The 15,949-nt window shown below is 48.2% G+C and overlaps 1 protein-coding gene across 1 annotated transcript; it reads right to left on the reverse strand.

Moving 5' to 3' along the window:
• Nucleotides 1-3,390: 3,390 nt before the first annotated feature.
• On the reverse strand, nucleotides 3,391-9,900 carry pck1 (phosphoenolpyruvate carboxykinase 1). Its single transcript, NM_001079568.1, is given in 10 exon segments — nucleotides 3,391-4,562; nucleotides 5,081-5,176; nucleotides 5,449-5,580; nucleotides 5,744-5,968; nucleotides 6,125-6,287; nucleotides 6,454-6,641; nucleotides 7,492-7,695; nucleotides 7,794-7,975; nucleotides 9,094-9,337; nucleotides 9,876-9,900. Coding segments are annotated over 9 exon segments (1,869 nt in total). The 5' UTR covers nucleotides 9,318-9,337; nucleotides 9,876-9,900; the 3' UTR covers nucleotides 3,391-4,107.
• Nucleotides 9,901-15,949: the final 6,049 nt, after the last annotated feature.

Below are 15,949 nucleotides of genomic sequence, written 5' to 3' on the forward strand. Positions count from 1 at the left end.
ATGGGAATGGGATAGGGACCTTAGATTGTAAGCTCACTGGGGCAGGGACTGATGGGAATGTGATAGGGACCTTAGATTGTAAGCTCACTGGGGCAGGGACTGATGGGAATGTGATAGGGACCTTAGATTGTAAGCTCACTGGGGCAGGGACTGATGGGAATGTGATAGGGACCTTAGATTGTAAGCTCACTGGGGCAGGGACTGATGGGAATGTGATAGGGACCTTAGATTGTAAGCTCACTGGGGCAGGGACTGATGGGAATGTGATAGGGACCTTAGATTGTAAGCTCACTGGGGCAGGGACTGATGGGAATGGGATAGGGACCTTAGATTGTAAGCTCACTGGGGCAGGGACTGATGGGAATGTGATAGGGACCTTAGATTGTAAGCTCACTGGGGCAGGGACTGATGGGAATGTGATAGGGACCTTAGATTGTAAGCTCACTGGGGCAGAGACTGATGGGAATGTGATAAGGACCTTAGATTGTAAGCTCACTGGGGCAGGGACTGATAGGAATGTGATAGGGACCTTAGATTGTAAGCTCACTGGGGCAGGGATTGATGGGAATGTGATAGGGACCTTAGATTGTAAGCTCACTGGGGCAGGGACTGATGGGAATGGGATAGGGACCTTAGATTGTAAGCTCACTGCGGCAGAGACTGATAGGAATGTGATAGGGACTTTAGATTGTAAGCTCACCGGGGCAGGGGCTGATGGGAATGGGATAGGGACCTTAGATTGTAAGCTCACTGGGGCAGGGACTGATGGGAATGAGATAGGGACCTTAGATTGTAAGCTCACTGCGGCAGAGACTGATGGGAATGTGATAGGGGCCTCAGATTGTAAGCTCACTGGGGCAGGGACTGATGGGAATGTGATAGGGGCCTTAGATTGTAAGCTCACTGGGGCAGGGGCTGATGGGAATGATGTATAATCCCTGTACAGTGCTGAGGAATATATTTGTGCTATATAAATATATAATAACAGCTATAAGATGAATTGGAATTGTGACTGGCCCGATCCCCAAAATCAGTGCCCAACCTCACCAACACCTAGTAGGAACCTCCCCAGCAAAAGGGAGCGGTAACTTCTTATGAATCCCCTTGGTTTGGGAATGAGATGTTGGACAGCCAAGCATTCAGCTAATTCTGCTTTACATACATATATTATATTCACTTTCTCTGCCAAAGAGCTGGCCTACTGAGTGCAGCAAATGGAACTTCTATGCCTTCTCTGGTAAGAGATTCAATTGCTAATTGTCCACATTGCAAACAATCAAAATAAATTCCGCTTTAATATTAATTAAATGGGAGAATGCAGTGCTTGTGCAGTTCAGAGCATGTTTAATGGCTATTTAACCCTAATGCCTGGGGTGCCAGCCACAGAAGGGTCTTGCTTGCAGCCAATCGGTGGGAGGCTCCGGAGGCACGTGTCTGCGCAGATGGAGGAACGCACGTAATCCCACTGGGTTGCCCAAGCCCGGCACGGCAGGTTCATTGAGCCAAGTGACCCGGTCGGAGTTTTATTTGAAAGACCCAATAGGTGGAAATGGTAAAAAGCCAAGATACAAAGGTTATATTTGTATAATAGTAATATTCTGCAATTCAGAGTCTCTCCCAGCATTCCCTGCTTCTCCCATCATTTCCCACTGTGTTTTCCCAGTGTCCGGCACCGTGTTTGTGCTTGGTTTTGGTCTTGGTCTTTCTGTACAGGCTATGAGCAAACTTAGGGGGCTGTTCCTGCTGAATTATGCTTAGTAGAGGGGAATCCCTATGTGCCATAGTTTTATGGTATCTCTCTGTACAGGCTATGGGCAAACTTAGGGGGCTGTTCCTGCTGAATTGTGCTTAGCACAGGGGAATCCCTATGTGCCATAGTTTTATGGTATCTCTCTGTACAGGCTATGAGCAAACTTAGGGGGCTGTTCCTGCTGAATTGTGCTTAGCACAGGGGAAACCCTATGTGCCATAGTTTTATGGTATCTCTCTGTACAGGCTATGAGCAAACTTAGGGGGCTGTTCCTGCTGAATTATGCTTAGTACAGGGGAATCCCTATGTGCCATAGTTTTATGGTATCTCTCTGTACAGGCTATGGGCAAACTTAGGGGGCTGTTCCTGCTGAATTGTGCTTAGTTCAGGGGAATCCCTATGTGCCATAGTTTTATGGTATCTCTCTGTACAGGCTATGGGCAAACTTAGGGGGCTGTTCCTGCTGAATTGTGCTTAGTACAGGGGAATCCCTATGTGCCATAGTTTTATGGTATCTCTCTGTACAGGCTATGAGCAAACTTAGGGGGCTGTTCCTGCTGAATTGTGCTTAGTACAGGGGAATCCCTATGTGCCATAGTTTTATGGTATCTCTCTGTACAGGCTATGAGCAAACTTAGGGGGCTGTTCCTGCTGAATTGTGCTTAGTACAGGGGAATCCCTATGTGCCATAGTTTTATGGTATCTCTCTGTACAGGCTATGAGCAAACTTAGGGGGCTGTTCCTGCTGAATTGTGCTTAGTACAGGGGAATCCCTATGTGCCATAGTTTTATGGTATCTCTCTGTACAGGCTATGAGCAAACTTAGGGGGCTGTTCCTGCTGAATTGTGCTTAGTACAGGGGAATCCCTATGTGCCATAGTTTTATGGTATCTCTCTGTACAGGCTATGAGCAAACTTAGGGGGTTGTTCCTGCTGAATTTTGCTTAATTATAATAATAACAATAATAATGGTAATAATACCAGCAGCCCAGATGCCCAGTTGTTGCCTGTGCAGGTAAAAATGATTTAATTTGGTTCCCTCTAATCACTAGCAGCTGAAATGCCCCCGGGGCAGAAAGTACATGGTGATATGGGGACACAGTTATTTCGGGGCACAATTTCATGGGGTTTAACTGAGCCCATAAAGGTGCAGGAGATTCACATACGACTGCCCTTTAGTACAGATGGTTGTAGCTTCTCACATCACTGAGTTTACAGCAGGGCAAATATTTGCTTTATTGACTGCAGAGGGCAAGTCGATCTGTAACCGAGCCAAGATCTATGCAATGAACGAGAATTGCTCCATAGATTGACATCACTGAGCGACAAATATCCATAAATAACCCGGGGGGGGGGGGGTTGTTTAACCAGAGCCTGCCTAGAGACTGGCTGAGAGTATGTAAAGGCTGCTGGCTATTGCATCAAGCTCTCTGACAGCAGTGCCCTATGGAACAAAGGTATAGGGTTAGCCCCAAACCCAGTGGTATTTACCCCATCCCAATGCCACCCACAACTGCCAGGCAGTAAAAAAGGGCACAGGGTTTTCTATACAGTATACTTCCCCTTTAAACATGTTGAAGGGAGCGATTGGGTGTGTCTGCTGATAATTTCCATGGACAAAAATAAAACCACAAAATTACTTTTTTTTTGTATAAAAATTTATATTTGATTTCACATTGAAACAAAAACATCGAGAAAAACAGTCACAATAAAAATATATAATCAGGATATAAAAAGGCGATATACAATCTTGTATATTTAATATAAAAAAATCCTAATTGCCTAGTATATTACTTGCCCTTTCTCCTCCTCCTCAGCTTCCATGGCCGAATGGCTCCTCCCACTCTCCCTCAATGGCTCCTCCCACTCTCCCTTGTCATATAAATTAATTGGCACCCAAATTGTTATGGAAACCATGGAAACCATGAAACTAAAAGCAGGAACCATTTGCATTTACTCATGGGTGGGATCTCACTAGATGACCCGCCTCTAATAAAGAGGAGGCTCCTCCTACCGCACCCTTACCCCACAGAACTCTCGTACCGCCCATAAGAAACAGAAGGTGCACCCCAAAGAGAAAGTGGTTTACAGTAAGACAGGGTTCCTATAGATACAGTACGGGGGTCCCCCCTACTAATCCATCCCCCGCCTCGTGGAATCACCCAGAGGACTCTGGGTCATTGAGTAAGGAAGACAAAAATTATTTTTTATCTTAAACTTCTACTCTAAAAATATTTGCTCACAGCTCGTATAATCGTGACCCAACCATCACCAATTATAGTACCGTACGTTAAGCCCGGGCTGCCGGCCCACCGCCCACTTCTATTGGATAGAGTCTAAGGTCCTCCCACCCTCACTCACAACTGCTTCAGCCTCTCCTCTAACGCAGACAACTCCCTTTCAATTTCATACGGCAGGTCGGCATTGACCTGGTCATCCAGGTATTTTTTAATGTCCTTCACTTCATCTTCCCAGAATTCCTTAGATAGTTCAAAAAGTTCTTCTACGTTGACATCTCCAAGTCCTTTCAGGTTCAGGGCACCTTCAGCCGGGATGTAGCCGATGGGCGTCTCTTTGGCGCAGTCTTCTCCATTGATTCTCTTGAACATCCATTCAAGGACGCGGATGTTCTCCCCGTAGCCTGGCCACAGGAAGTTGCCTTCTTTGTCTTTGCGGAACCAGTTGACGTGAAAGATCTTTGGCATCTTGGTGGAGGGAAGGTGTTCCATGCTGAGCCAGTGAGCAAGGTATTTCCCGAAGTTGTAACCAAAGAAAGGTCTCATTGCAAAAGGATCGTGCATGATAACCTTGCCTGTTAAGAAATGTAAAGGATCTTTAGACATTTTCCCTTTTATATTGTCATCTGGCTAAACCTCAATTTACGAACGGTGGTAGCAACCCTACCACCATTCATAAATAGAGGTTCAATAGAGACTTCAGTTGTTATAGGAATGCTAGCAGAGGTGGGCTATCTCAGTATGGTCCAACTGGTGCATTTCAAAACTCCCACTTGAGCCCTCATCGAACTTTGATTTGCCAATAAATGTATGAATTTGCCTTCACTATTTCCACCAACCCATCATGCTCTTCAGTTGGCCCCTGACCCCTCTCTGTGCCCTCCTATGGTCTGGACCAAGGGATAGCTACTCTTCTAAAAGTCTACAAGTTGCATGTATTCTGCTCTGTGGACCACCATTTGCCATGATAGCGATGAACTTCCATCAGATGTTGGCATGGTGCCCTTGAACATGGGATAAAATGGCCGGACTGAGGAAACCATATCTTCTAGACAATCTTAGAAGGGAACACAGGTCTGTGGTATCCATTTACCTTTATGTTCAGCTGCCGCTGTTGCTTCGGACCTCATTGCAGATCCGACAAAAACACCATGTTGCCAATTCAGAGCCTCGTAGACCAGTGGGACACCTGCGCATCGACCAGAAGGGAAGCATTACATAAAGCAATACAATCCAAAGTCTGCGAATGAAAGGGCTACAAGGGCCAAAATAATATATTGGTTGGGTGGGAATTGAACCTATAACCCCAGCTGACAGAGGATTCTGGGAGTTGTGATTCAGCTAGACTGGATTGGCAATGTAGGGGTCACAAACAAAGCCCTGCAGCTAGAACAGTCTTAATAGCCTCATATAACAGAAACCCTAAGGTGACATGTAATATAGAAAATATAAAACACTAACCTGTAGGCCTGCGTCCTCCAAAAATGATGCCCTCAATGGGCACGCCTTCCTGGGACTCCCACTCAGGGTCAATGATTGGGCACTGACTTGCAGGCGTGCAGAACCGGGAGTTGGGGTGGGCGCAAGGTTCCCCTAGAAAAGAGAAAGACAGTTATACCTATAGAGCTTATATAAGGGTAAATATATATGAGCAAGGATTGCTGGGAGTTACAGTTTAGCCAGAGAACTAAAGGAGAAGATAAAGGGATCTTGGCAAAGCCAAAGATTTGTTGAAGTGCATGCTGGGAGTGCTTACCATCTTCTGGTGTCCATTCCTTGTTCTTCCAAGAGGTCAACGTGACGCCTGGATCCAAAGACTCGTTAATGCCCTCCCAGTAGATGCCACCGTCGCTGGTTTCTCCCACATTGGTAAAAACGGTGTTATTTCGAATGGTCTCCATGGCGTATGGGTTTGTCTTGGCGGATGTGCCGGGTGCAACCCCAAAGAAGCCATTTTCTGGGTTGATGGCCCTTAGGTTTCCTACAGGTCAATGGAAAGTAAGCGTCAGGCCACCAGTTGGGTGAAATTAAAAGACAAACAGGAATGTGTGGAGAAGACTTGTCAGGGGCTGAATTAGAAGAGCCCAGAAGGTTGAAGATCCTTAGGCCTAAAGTGTAATAAACCAATTATTATTACCGTGTTCATCAAACTTCATCCACGCAATGTCATCCCCGACGCATTCGATCTTCCAGCCCGGAACAGAAGGCTTCATCATAGCCAGATTTGTTTTTCCGCAGGCACTGGGGAACGCCGCCGCAAAATATTTCTTCTCACCTTCTGGATTGGTGATACCCAAGATCTGCAAAGAACCAGCCAAACTGTCATCTTTATTGCCATATGGTTATGCCATACAAAATGTAATAAAGATAGCTAGAGTCTCAGCCATAAAGCAGGGCAGGACTGCTGTCTTAAAAGAAGCCACATGACTACCATAAAATAAGTTCTACATGGAGGGCTTCTCTTACCAGCATATGCTCAGCTAGCCACCCTTCTTCTTTGGCAATGCGGCTGGCAATTCTGAGGGCAAAGCACTTTTTCCCCAGCAGGGAATTTCCTCCATAACCACTTCCAAAGGAAATGATCTCTCTCTGTTCAGGGATGTGGGCGATGAGAGTCTGCTCAGGATTACACGGCCAGTTGTTTACTAGAGGTTCTAGAAGAAGGAGACAGAAATTAGTGATGTGGGACAAGTAGGGAAAGATGGAGACAGTAGGACAAGATGGAGACAGTAGGGCAAGGTGGAGACAATAGAGCAAGATGGAGACAGTAAGACAAGATGGGGACAGTAGGGAATGATGGAGACAGTAGGACAAGGTGGAGACAATAGAGCAAGATGGAGACAGTAAGACAAGATGGGGACAGTAGGGAATGATGGAGACAGTAGGACAAGGTGGAGACAATAGAGCAAGATGGAGACAGTAAGACAAGATGGGGACAGTAGGACAAGGTGGAGACAATAGAGCAAGATGGAGACAGTAAGACAAGATGGGGACAGTAGGACAAGATGAAGACAGTAGGGAATGATGAAGACAGTAGGATAAGATGGAGACAATAGAACAAGATGGAGACAGTAGGGCATGATGGAGACAGTAGGACAAGATGGAGACAGTGGGGCAAGATGGAGACAGTAGGGCAAGATGGAGACAGTAGGACAAGATGGAGACAGTAGGACAAGATGGAGACAGTAGGGCAAGATGGAGACAATAGAGCAAGATGGAGACAGTAGGGCAAGATGGAGACAGTAGGACAAGATGGAGTAGGACAAGATGGAGACAGTAGGGCATGATGGAGACAGTAGGACAAGATGGAGACAGTAGGGCAAGATGGAGACAGTAGGGCAAGATGGAGGCAGTAGGGCAAGATGACTGCAGTCCTTGTTGTTGAAATACAATGCCAAGCGGTCAGTGAAAATGAAAAGATGTGGGGAGTTCTGGGAGTTGTAGTACTGTGCACACTGACAGCTGATAGGGCAGTTGGTCAGACAGTCCCACTTTAGCACTCACTTTTCAGGGGCAGGGGGCAGCCGACAGAATGCAGACACTTGACAAATTCCCCGTCTCCCAGAGTCTCCAGTACGGCCGTGCCCATCCGAGTCATGATTCTCATGCTGGCCACCACATACGGGGAGTCCGTCAACTCAATCCCGATCTTGGACAGGGGGGATCCGATTGGCCCCATGCTAAATGGAATCACGTACATTGTGCGACCTGTGTGTATGACAGTAGGGAAAGGGTTAGCTGTAGGCCAACATACATGGCAGCTCCCTCCCTTAGGTACCTCCAGTGGGAAGGTAAGTAGCACTCACCTTTCATACAACCAGGGAACCTGGATTTAAAGGCTTTTTTGAAATCCTCCTCTGACATCCAGCGCCCCAACTGGCTCTGTCCGCTCTTGGCCAGGGGAACGGTGTCTCTCTGCTCCTGAGTGACGATCACAGTCTTACTTTCTATCCTGGCCACGTCCTGTGGGTCTGTCCGTGCCAACCAGCTGTGCCAGGGAGAGAGGGTATACATGAATGTCTCTAAGCACTGCCTAGGCAGATATATCTATATACAATATGCGAGTAGCACTGGATAGAAAGACAGACAGATATACTGTATCTATATACAATATGGAAGTAGGACTGGATAGAAAGACAGACAGATATATCTATATACAATATATAAGTAGCCCTGGATAGAAAGACAGACAGATATATCTATATACAATATATGAGTAGCCCTGGATAGAAAGACAGACAGATATATCTATATACAATATGCGAGTAGCACTGGATAGAAAGACAGACAGATATATCTATATACAATATGCGAGTAGCACTGGATAGAAAGACAGACAGATATATCTATATACAATATGGGAGTAGCCCTGGATAGAAAGACAGACAGATATATCTATATACAATATATGAGAAGCACTGGATAGAAAGACAGACAGATATATCTATATACAATATGCGAGTATCACTGGATAGAAAGACAGACAGATATATCTATATACAATATGGGAGTAGCCCTGGATAGAAAGACAGACAGATATATCTATATACAATATGGGAGTAGCCCTGGATAGAAAGACAGACAGATATATCTATATACAATATGCGAGTAGCACTGGATAGAAAGACAGACAGATATATCTATATACAATATGCGAGTAGCACTGGATAGAAAGACAGACAGATATATCTATATACAATATATGAGTAGCCCTGGATAGAAAGACAGACAGATATATCTATATACAATATGCGAGTAGCACTGGATAGAAAGACAGACAGATATATCTATATACAATATATGAGTAGCCCTGGATAGAAAGACAGACAGATATATCTATATACAATATGCGAGTAGCACTGGATAGAAAGACAGATAGATATATCTATATACAATATATGAGTAGCCCTGGATAGAAAGACAGACAGATATATCTATATACAATATATGAGTAGCACTGGATAGAAAGACAGACAGATATATCTATATACAATATATGAGTAGCACTGGATAGAAAGACAGACAGATATATCTATATACAATATATGAGTAGCACTGGATAGAAAGACAGACAGATATATCTATATATCTATAGTGGCCACTTACCAGTTCTCGTACTTGTGCAGTCTGCGGATCATGCCCGTTTCCTCCATCAAGTGAAGAAGCTTCTTATTCTCCTCCTCGGAGCCATCGCAGATATGGATATAGTCGGGCTGGCAGATCTTGGCATTGGCAAGGATAAAGTTCTGTACGGCAGGGCTGAGCCGATTCAGGTTGCCCTGTTTCACTGCACCGGCAATCTGCAGCTCTGTCATTATTTGTGAGGGCATGGCTGGGGTCGATAGACTCTCTGTAGGGTGGAAACGATGTATCCTTGTGAGGTTATTATTTTTACCCTCTTGCCCTATGCAGCATAGCAACTGGTACAATACATCACTGCTGGGAAACCTACTTACTCACTATTTCTTTGTGGGTACCCCATACCCATAAACCCCCTGAAACCCTGGAACAGGAATACTCATGATTTCACCAAAGATTTCCATGAATGATGAATTACTATGTCTCTCGCACTACAAGCTCTATTAGCTCCCATCTAAAAAGCCACTTGTGATTCCAATTTGCATTAGATTGTAAGCTCTGTTGCACATATCTATCTATCTATCTATCTATATACATATATATTTGTATATTTAACACACACACACATATATATATATATAGCAGAATTAAATACAAAGAATGGGCGACAACAATGCACAATATATATATTGGGAACCCATGAGATCAGTTCAATGCAGAATTATATACAATAGAGAGTAGAAAGCCCAATAAAGAGACAATATTAACACTAATAATAATAATAATAATATTTAGCTGCAGATACTCACTGTAGGTTCCTTCACTGTAGGAAACTTTCTTCTCTCTAATGTTCTTCTCCAGGGAAGAATTCTCTATCTGTTCTTTCCTCTGTTGCTTCTTGTGATGCCGGTAAGGCTTAAATACCCTAAGCCCCGCCTCCCCCACACTGCCCCTCCCTCATTTTTTTTTTTGACTAAGGGTTAAAAAACAGCTCCTGTAAATTTGCCCCAACGTCACTGTCCTGCTCCCAGGGGCACAAACATGCTTTGTCACAGCAGATATTTTTAAACAACAAAATTCCTTTAAGAGTTTAATGATTTAACAAGTGACAGACGAGGGAACAGGCAGTGCTCACTCATTATCACCTTGTTGTGACACTAATTGCCCCACTGGGGCACACTGCAGCCAAAGTTCTGCCGGCCACAAACAAAAATCTCAAATCAACACTTTTAAACTCAACTGGCCCTCGGCTAAATACAAACTGCTGATCCCGGGAAATGTGCGCTTGGTACTCATGTACAGCCCCGCGCAGCCTGGTGTAGGGCAACCGGCTTTGTCTTACCTGCCATTGTACTCTGCTAATCCCATCATGCCCTGCTGTCTCCATCTTGCCCTACTGTCTCCATCTTGCCCTACTGTATCCATCTTGTCCTACTGTCTCCATCTTGCCCTACTGTCTCCATCTTGTCCTACTGTCTCCATCTTGCCCTACTGTCTCCATCTTGTCCTACAGTCTCCATCTTGTCCTACTGTATCCATCTTGTCCTACTGTCTCCATCTTGCCCTACTGTCTCCATCTTGCCCTACTGTCTCCATCTTGCCCTACTGTCTCCATCTTGTCCTACTGTCTCCATCTTGCCCTACTGTCTCCATCTTGCCCTACTGTCTCCATCTTGTCCTACTGTCTCCATCTTGCCCTACTGTCTCCATCTTGCCCTACTGTCCCCATCTTGCCCTACTGTCTCCATCTTGCCCTACTGTCTCCATCTTGCCCTACTGTCCCCATCTTGTCCTACTGTTACTATAATGGCTGCTATCTCTTCCTACCACAGCTGCTGTTCTATGCTGCCCCATTGTAAGCAGGGCAGTTGGTAATGTCGCTACAGAAAGAGAGTGTAAGAGTAGAATGTGACCTGATATTTCATAACAGATTTTGCACAGAGGGGCCTCATTGCCCAAAGGTCTAGGTCCTCAATGGTGACCCCCCCCCCCCGAGTGTGAGTCCCAGTGAGAAGAGCAGGTTAACAAACATGAGGAATCCCAGATCAGTATATGAGGGGGTTACACTCAGTATATTCAGTATATGCCATCCCTTGCCCATTGGGCCATGTGTTTCATGGCTGGTTCTCTGCACCCAACTACAGGGCAGGGAGATTCTCTGCCAGTAACCAAACCTGCAGCAGCTGAACTGATTCCTGACTGACTTGTAAGTAACTAAAGTGATTATTAAGCAGTCTCTCAGCCCCATTACTAGCAGAGTGTCAGACGGTGCTGTACAACCGGGGAGAGTGTCAGACGGTGCTGTACAACCGGGGAGAGTGTCAGACGGTGCTGTACAACCGGGGAGAGTGTCAGACGGTGCTGTACAACCGGGGAGAGTGTCAGACGGTGCTGTACAACCGGGGAGAGTGTCAGACGGTGCTGTACAACCGGGGAGAGTGTCAGACGGTGCTGTACAACCGGGGAGAGTGTCAGACAGTAAACAGATAATTTGTATATTCAAATTTGACCAGAATCCCCCCAAAAACCTGCTTCCCCTGACCCCTCAGGACTCAGTTCTGGCAATCACTGGGCTTCTGGGATCCCTATGGATTTAGTCGGATCCTGCAGAGAGTAATGGGGATCCCTATGAATTTAGTCGGATCCTGCAGAGAGTACTGGGGATCCTGCAGAGAGTACTCAGGATCCCTATGGATTTAGTCGAATCCTGCAGAGAGTACTGGGGATCCCTATGGATTTAGTCAGATCCTGCAGAGAGTACTGGGGATCCCTATGGATTTAGTTGAATCCTGCAGAGAGTACTGGGGATCCCTATGGATTTAGTCAGATCCTGCAGAGAGTACTGGGGATCCCTATGGATTTAGTCGGATCCTGCAGAGAGTACTGGGGATCCCTATGGATTTAGTCGGATCCTGCAGAGAGTACTCGGGATCCCTATGGATTTAGTCGAATCCTGCAGAAAGTACTGGGGATCCCTATGGATTTAGTCAGATCCTGCAGAGAGTACTGGGGATCCCTATGGATTTAGTCGGATCCTGCAGAGAGTACTCGGGATCCCTATGGATTTAGTCGAATCCTGCAGAGAGTACTGGGGATCCCTATGGATTTAGTCAGATCCTGCAGAGAGTACTGGGGATCCCTATGGATTTAGTCGGATCCTGCAGAGAGTACTGGGGATCCCTATGAATTTAGTCAGATCCTGCAGAGAGTACTGGGGATCCTGCAGAGAGTACTCGGGATCCCTATGGATTTAGTCGAATCCTGCAGAGAGTACTGGGGATCCCTATGGATTTAGTCAGATCCTGCAGAGAGTACTGGGCCTGGATTAGTCGCCTGCAGGTACTGGGATCCTATGATTAGTCGGATCCTGCAGAGAGTACTGGGGATCCCTATGGATTTAGTCGGATCCTGCAGAGAGTACTGGGGATCCCTATGGATTTAGTCGGATCCTGCAGAGAGTACTGGGGATCCCTATGGATTTAGTCGGATCCTGCAGAGAGTACTGGGGATCCCTATGGATTTAGTCGGATCCTGCAGAGAGTACTGGGGATCCCTATGGATTTAGTCGGATCCTGCAGAGAGTACTGGGGATCCCTATGGATTTAGTCGGATCCTGCAGAGAGTACTGGGGATCCCTGGGGCATCAGTAGCAGTAACAGTACCCGTGCCGGTTTGCCCCGGGGCAGCATGGGTGCCTCTGGGGATGGAAGCCAATACTAATTGTATTTCTAGATAATCAATCGGACTGAGTCTCCCAATGTTCCTGTATGCGGGGCAGCCTGAGGGCACACTCCCCTTTGGCCCAGTTGCAACCTGATGCAAGAGGGGCCCGGCTGTGACTTTGGAGCCAGTTATGACATCAAGGGGAGGCTGGGCCGGGGCAGGTAGGCCCAGTCTGCTTGCAGCCAGCTGATTGGATGGGACACGGAGGCTCGATCAAGGTGTGTGTCTGCTATTGGCAAGGAAACTCTGCCTGATTAAAGGCATCGCCTATTGCTGGGCTGTTCTGCTGCAGAACCTCCCCGGGGCCCAACTCTGCCAGGCAGCTGCGCCCTGCTACTTGCACCTCTGCAGTAGAAAACTATTAGCAATCGTGAATAAGAAACTTAGGGTAGGGGACAGACCATAGCCTTATTAGCACTGCAGGGTGCAGCAAACAAAGGGTTAACCGGGGCACTGGGGTGGGCGGGGCTTTTATTTATAGCCCAGGGATTTGCATAAGTGCAGCTTATTGGATAGTCACAGTGAGGTGCCGGCCTGTATATGAGAGCAGTTGCAGAGCGCTGTTGCCTGATACGGTTATATACATATATATTACAGGCAGCAGCATTCTATTTAGTAATTACACTGCCCAGCCCAATCTCAGATACCCCCTTTAGAAATGCCTGTACTGTATGTTGTGTTGCCCCTCAACTTTACTAAATCAGACGCACAAAAGCCCCCATAAAGCACCTGCCTAACAGCACTGATACAAGGGCTCGTGCACTGCCGGCACTACCGGGGCAAAGAACGGGCAGCAAAGCCTTGTGTCAGCAGCATTGGCAGTGCTATAAGGGTGGGGGAAGTGCCATGAAATGCTGGGGCCACTGTGCCATGAAATGCTGGGGCCGCTGTGCCATGAAAAGCTGGGGCCACTGTGCCATGAAATGCTGGGGTCGCTGTGCCATGAAATGCTGGGGCCGCTGTGCCATGAAAAGCTGGGGCCGCTGTGCCATGAAAAGCTGGGGCCGCTGTGCCATGAAATGCTGGGGCCGCTGTGCCATGAAATGCTGGGGCCGCTGTGCCATGAAATGCTGGGGCAGCTGTGCCATGAAATGCTGGGGCCGCTGTGCCATGAAATGCTGGGGCCGCTGTGCCATGAAAAGCTGGGGCCGCTGTGCCATGAAATGCTGGGGCCGCTGTGCCATGAAATGCTGGGGCTGCTGTGCCATGAAATGCTGGGGCTACTGTGCCATGAAATGCTGGGGCCACTGTGCCATGAAATGCTGGGGCCACTGTGCCATGAAATGCTGGGGCCGCTGTGCCATGAAAAGCTGGGGCCACTGTGCCATGAAATGCTGGGGCCACTGTGCCATGAAATGCTGGGGTCGCTGTGCCATGAAATGCTGGGGCCGCTGTGCCATGAAAAGCTGGGGCCGCTGTGCCATGAAAAGCTGGGGCCGCTGTGCCATGAAATGCTGGGGCTACTGTGCCATGAAATGCTGGGGCCGCTGTGCCATGAAATGCTGGGGCCACTGTGCCATGAAATGCTGGGGCCGCTGTGCCATGAAATGCTGGGGCCACTGTGCCATGAAATGCTGGGGCCACTGTGCCATGAAATGCTGGGGCTACTGTGCCATGAAATGATTGGGCCACTGTGCCATGAAATGATTGGGCCACTGTGCCATGAAATGCTGGGGCCACTGTGCCATGAAATGCTGGGGCCACTGTGCCATGAAATGCTGGGGCTACTGTGCCATGAAATGATTGGGCCACTGTGCCATGAAATGCTGGGGCCGCTGTGCCATGAAATGCTGGGGCCGCTGTGCCATGAAATGATTGGGCCACTGTGCCATGAAATGATTGGGCCACTGTGCCATGAAATGCTGGGGCCACTGTGCCATGAAATGCCGGGGCCACTGTGCCATGAAATGATTGGGCCACTGTGCCATGAAATGCTGGGGCCGCTGTGCCATGAAAAGCTGGGGCCACTGTGCCATGAAATGCTGGGGCCGCTGTGCCATGAAAAGCTGGGGCCGCTGTGCCATGAAATGATTGGGCCACTGTGCCATGAAATGATTGGGCCACTGTGCCATGAAATGCTGGGGCCACTGTGCCATGAAATGCCGGGGCCACTGTGCCATGAAATGATTGGGCCACTGTGCCATGAAATGCTGGGGCCGCTGTGCCATGAAAAGCTGGGGCCACTGTGCCATGAAATGCTGGGGTCGCTGTGCCATGAAATGCTGGGGCCACTGTGCCATGAAATGATTGGGCCACTGTGCCATGAAATGCTGGGGCCGCTGTGCCATGAAAAGCTGGGGCCACTGTGCCATGAAATGCTGGGGCCGCTGTGCCATGAAAAGCTGGGGCCGCTGTGCCATGAAATGATTGGGCCACTGTGCCATGAAATGATTGGGCCACTGTGCCATGAAATGCTGGGGCCACTGTGCCATGAAATGCGGGGCCACTGTGCCATGAAATGATTGGGGCCACTGTGCCATGAAATGTGGGGCCTGTGCATGAAAGCTGGGCCACTGTGCCATGAAATGCTGGGGTCGCTGTGCCATGAAATGCTGGGGCGCTGTGCATGAAAGCTGGGAGCCGCTGTGCCATGAAAAGCTGGGGCCGCTGTGCCATGGAAATGCTGGGGCGCTGTGCCATGAAATGCTGGGGCCGCTGTGCATGAAATGCTGGGCCAGCTGTGCCATGAAATGCTGGGGGCGCTGTGCCATGAAATGCTGGGGCGCTGTGCCATGAAAGCTGGGGCCGCTGTGCCATGAAATGCTGGGGCCGCTGTGGCATGAAATGCTGGGCTGCTGTGCCATGGAAATGCTGGGGGCTTACTGTGCCATGAAAATGCTGGGGCCACTGGGTGCCATGAAATGCTGGGCCGCTGTGCATGAAATGCTGGGGCCACTGTGCATGAAAGCTGGGGCCGCTGTGGCCCATGAAATGCTGGGGCCACCTGTGCCATGAAATGCCTGGGGCCGCTTGTGCCATGAAATGCTCGGGGTCCGCTGCTGCCATGAAAAGCTGGGCCGCTGTGCCATGAAATGCTGGGGCCGCTGTGCCATGAATGCTGGGCCACTGTGCCATGAAATGCTGGGGCCGCTGTGCCATGAAATGCTGGGGCCACTGTGCCATGAAATGCTGGGGCCACTGTGCCATGAAATGCTGGGGC

Source organism: Xenopus tropicalis, chromosome 10, assembly GCF_000004195.4.
Source record: "Xenopus tropicalis strain Nigerian chromosome 10, UCB_Xtro_10.0, whole genome shotgun sequence".
Lineage (NCBI taxonomy): Eukaryota > Metazoa > Chordata > Amphibia > Anura > Pipidae > Xenopus > Xenopus tropicalis.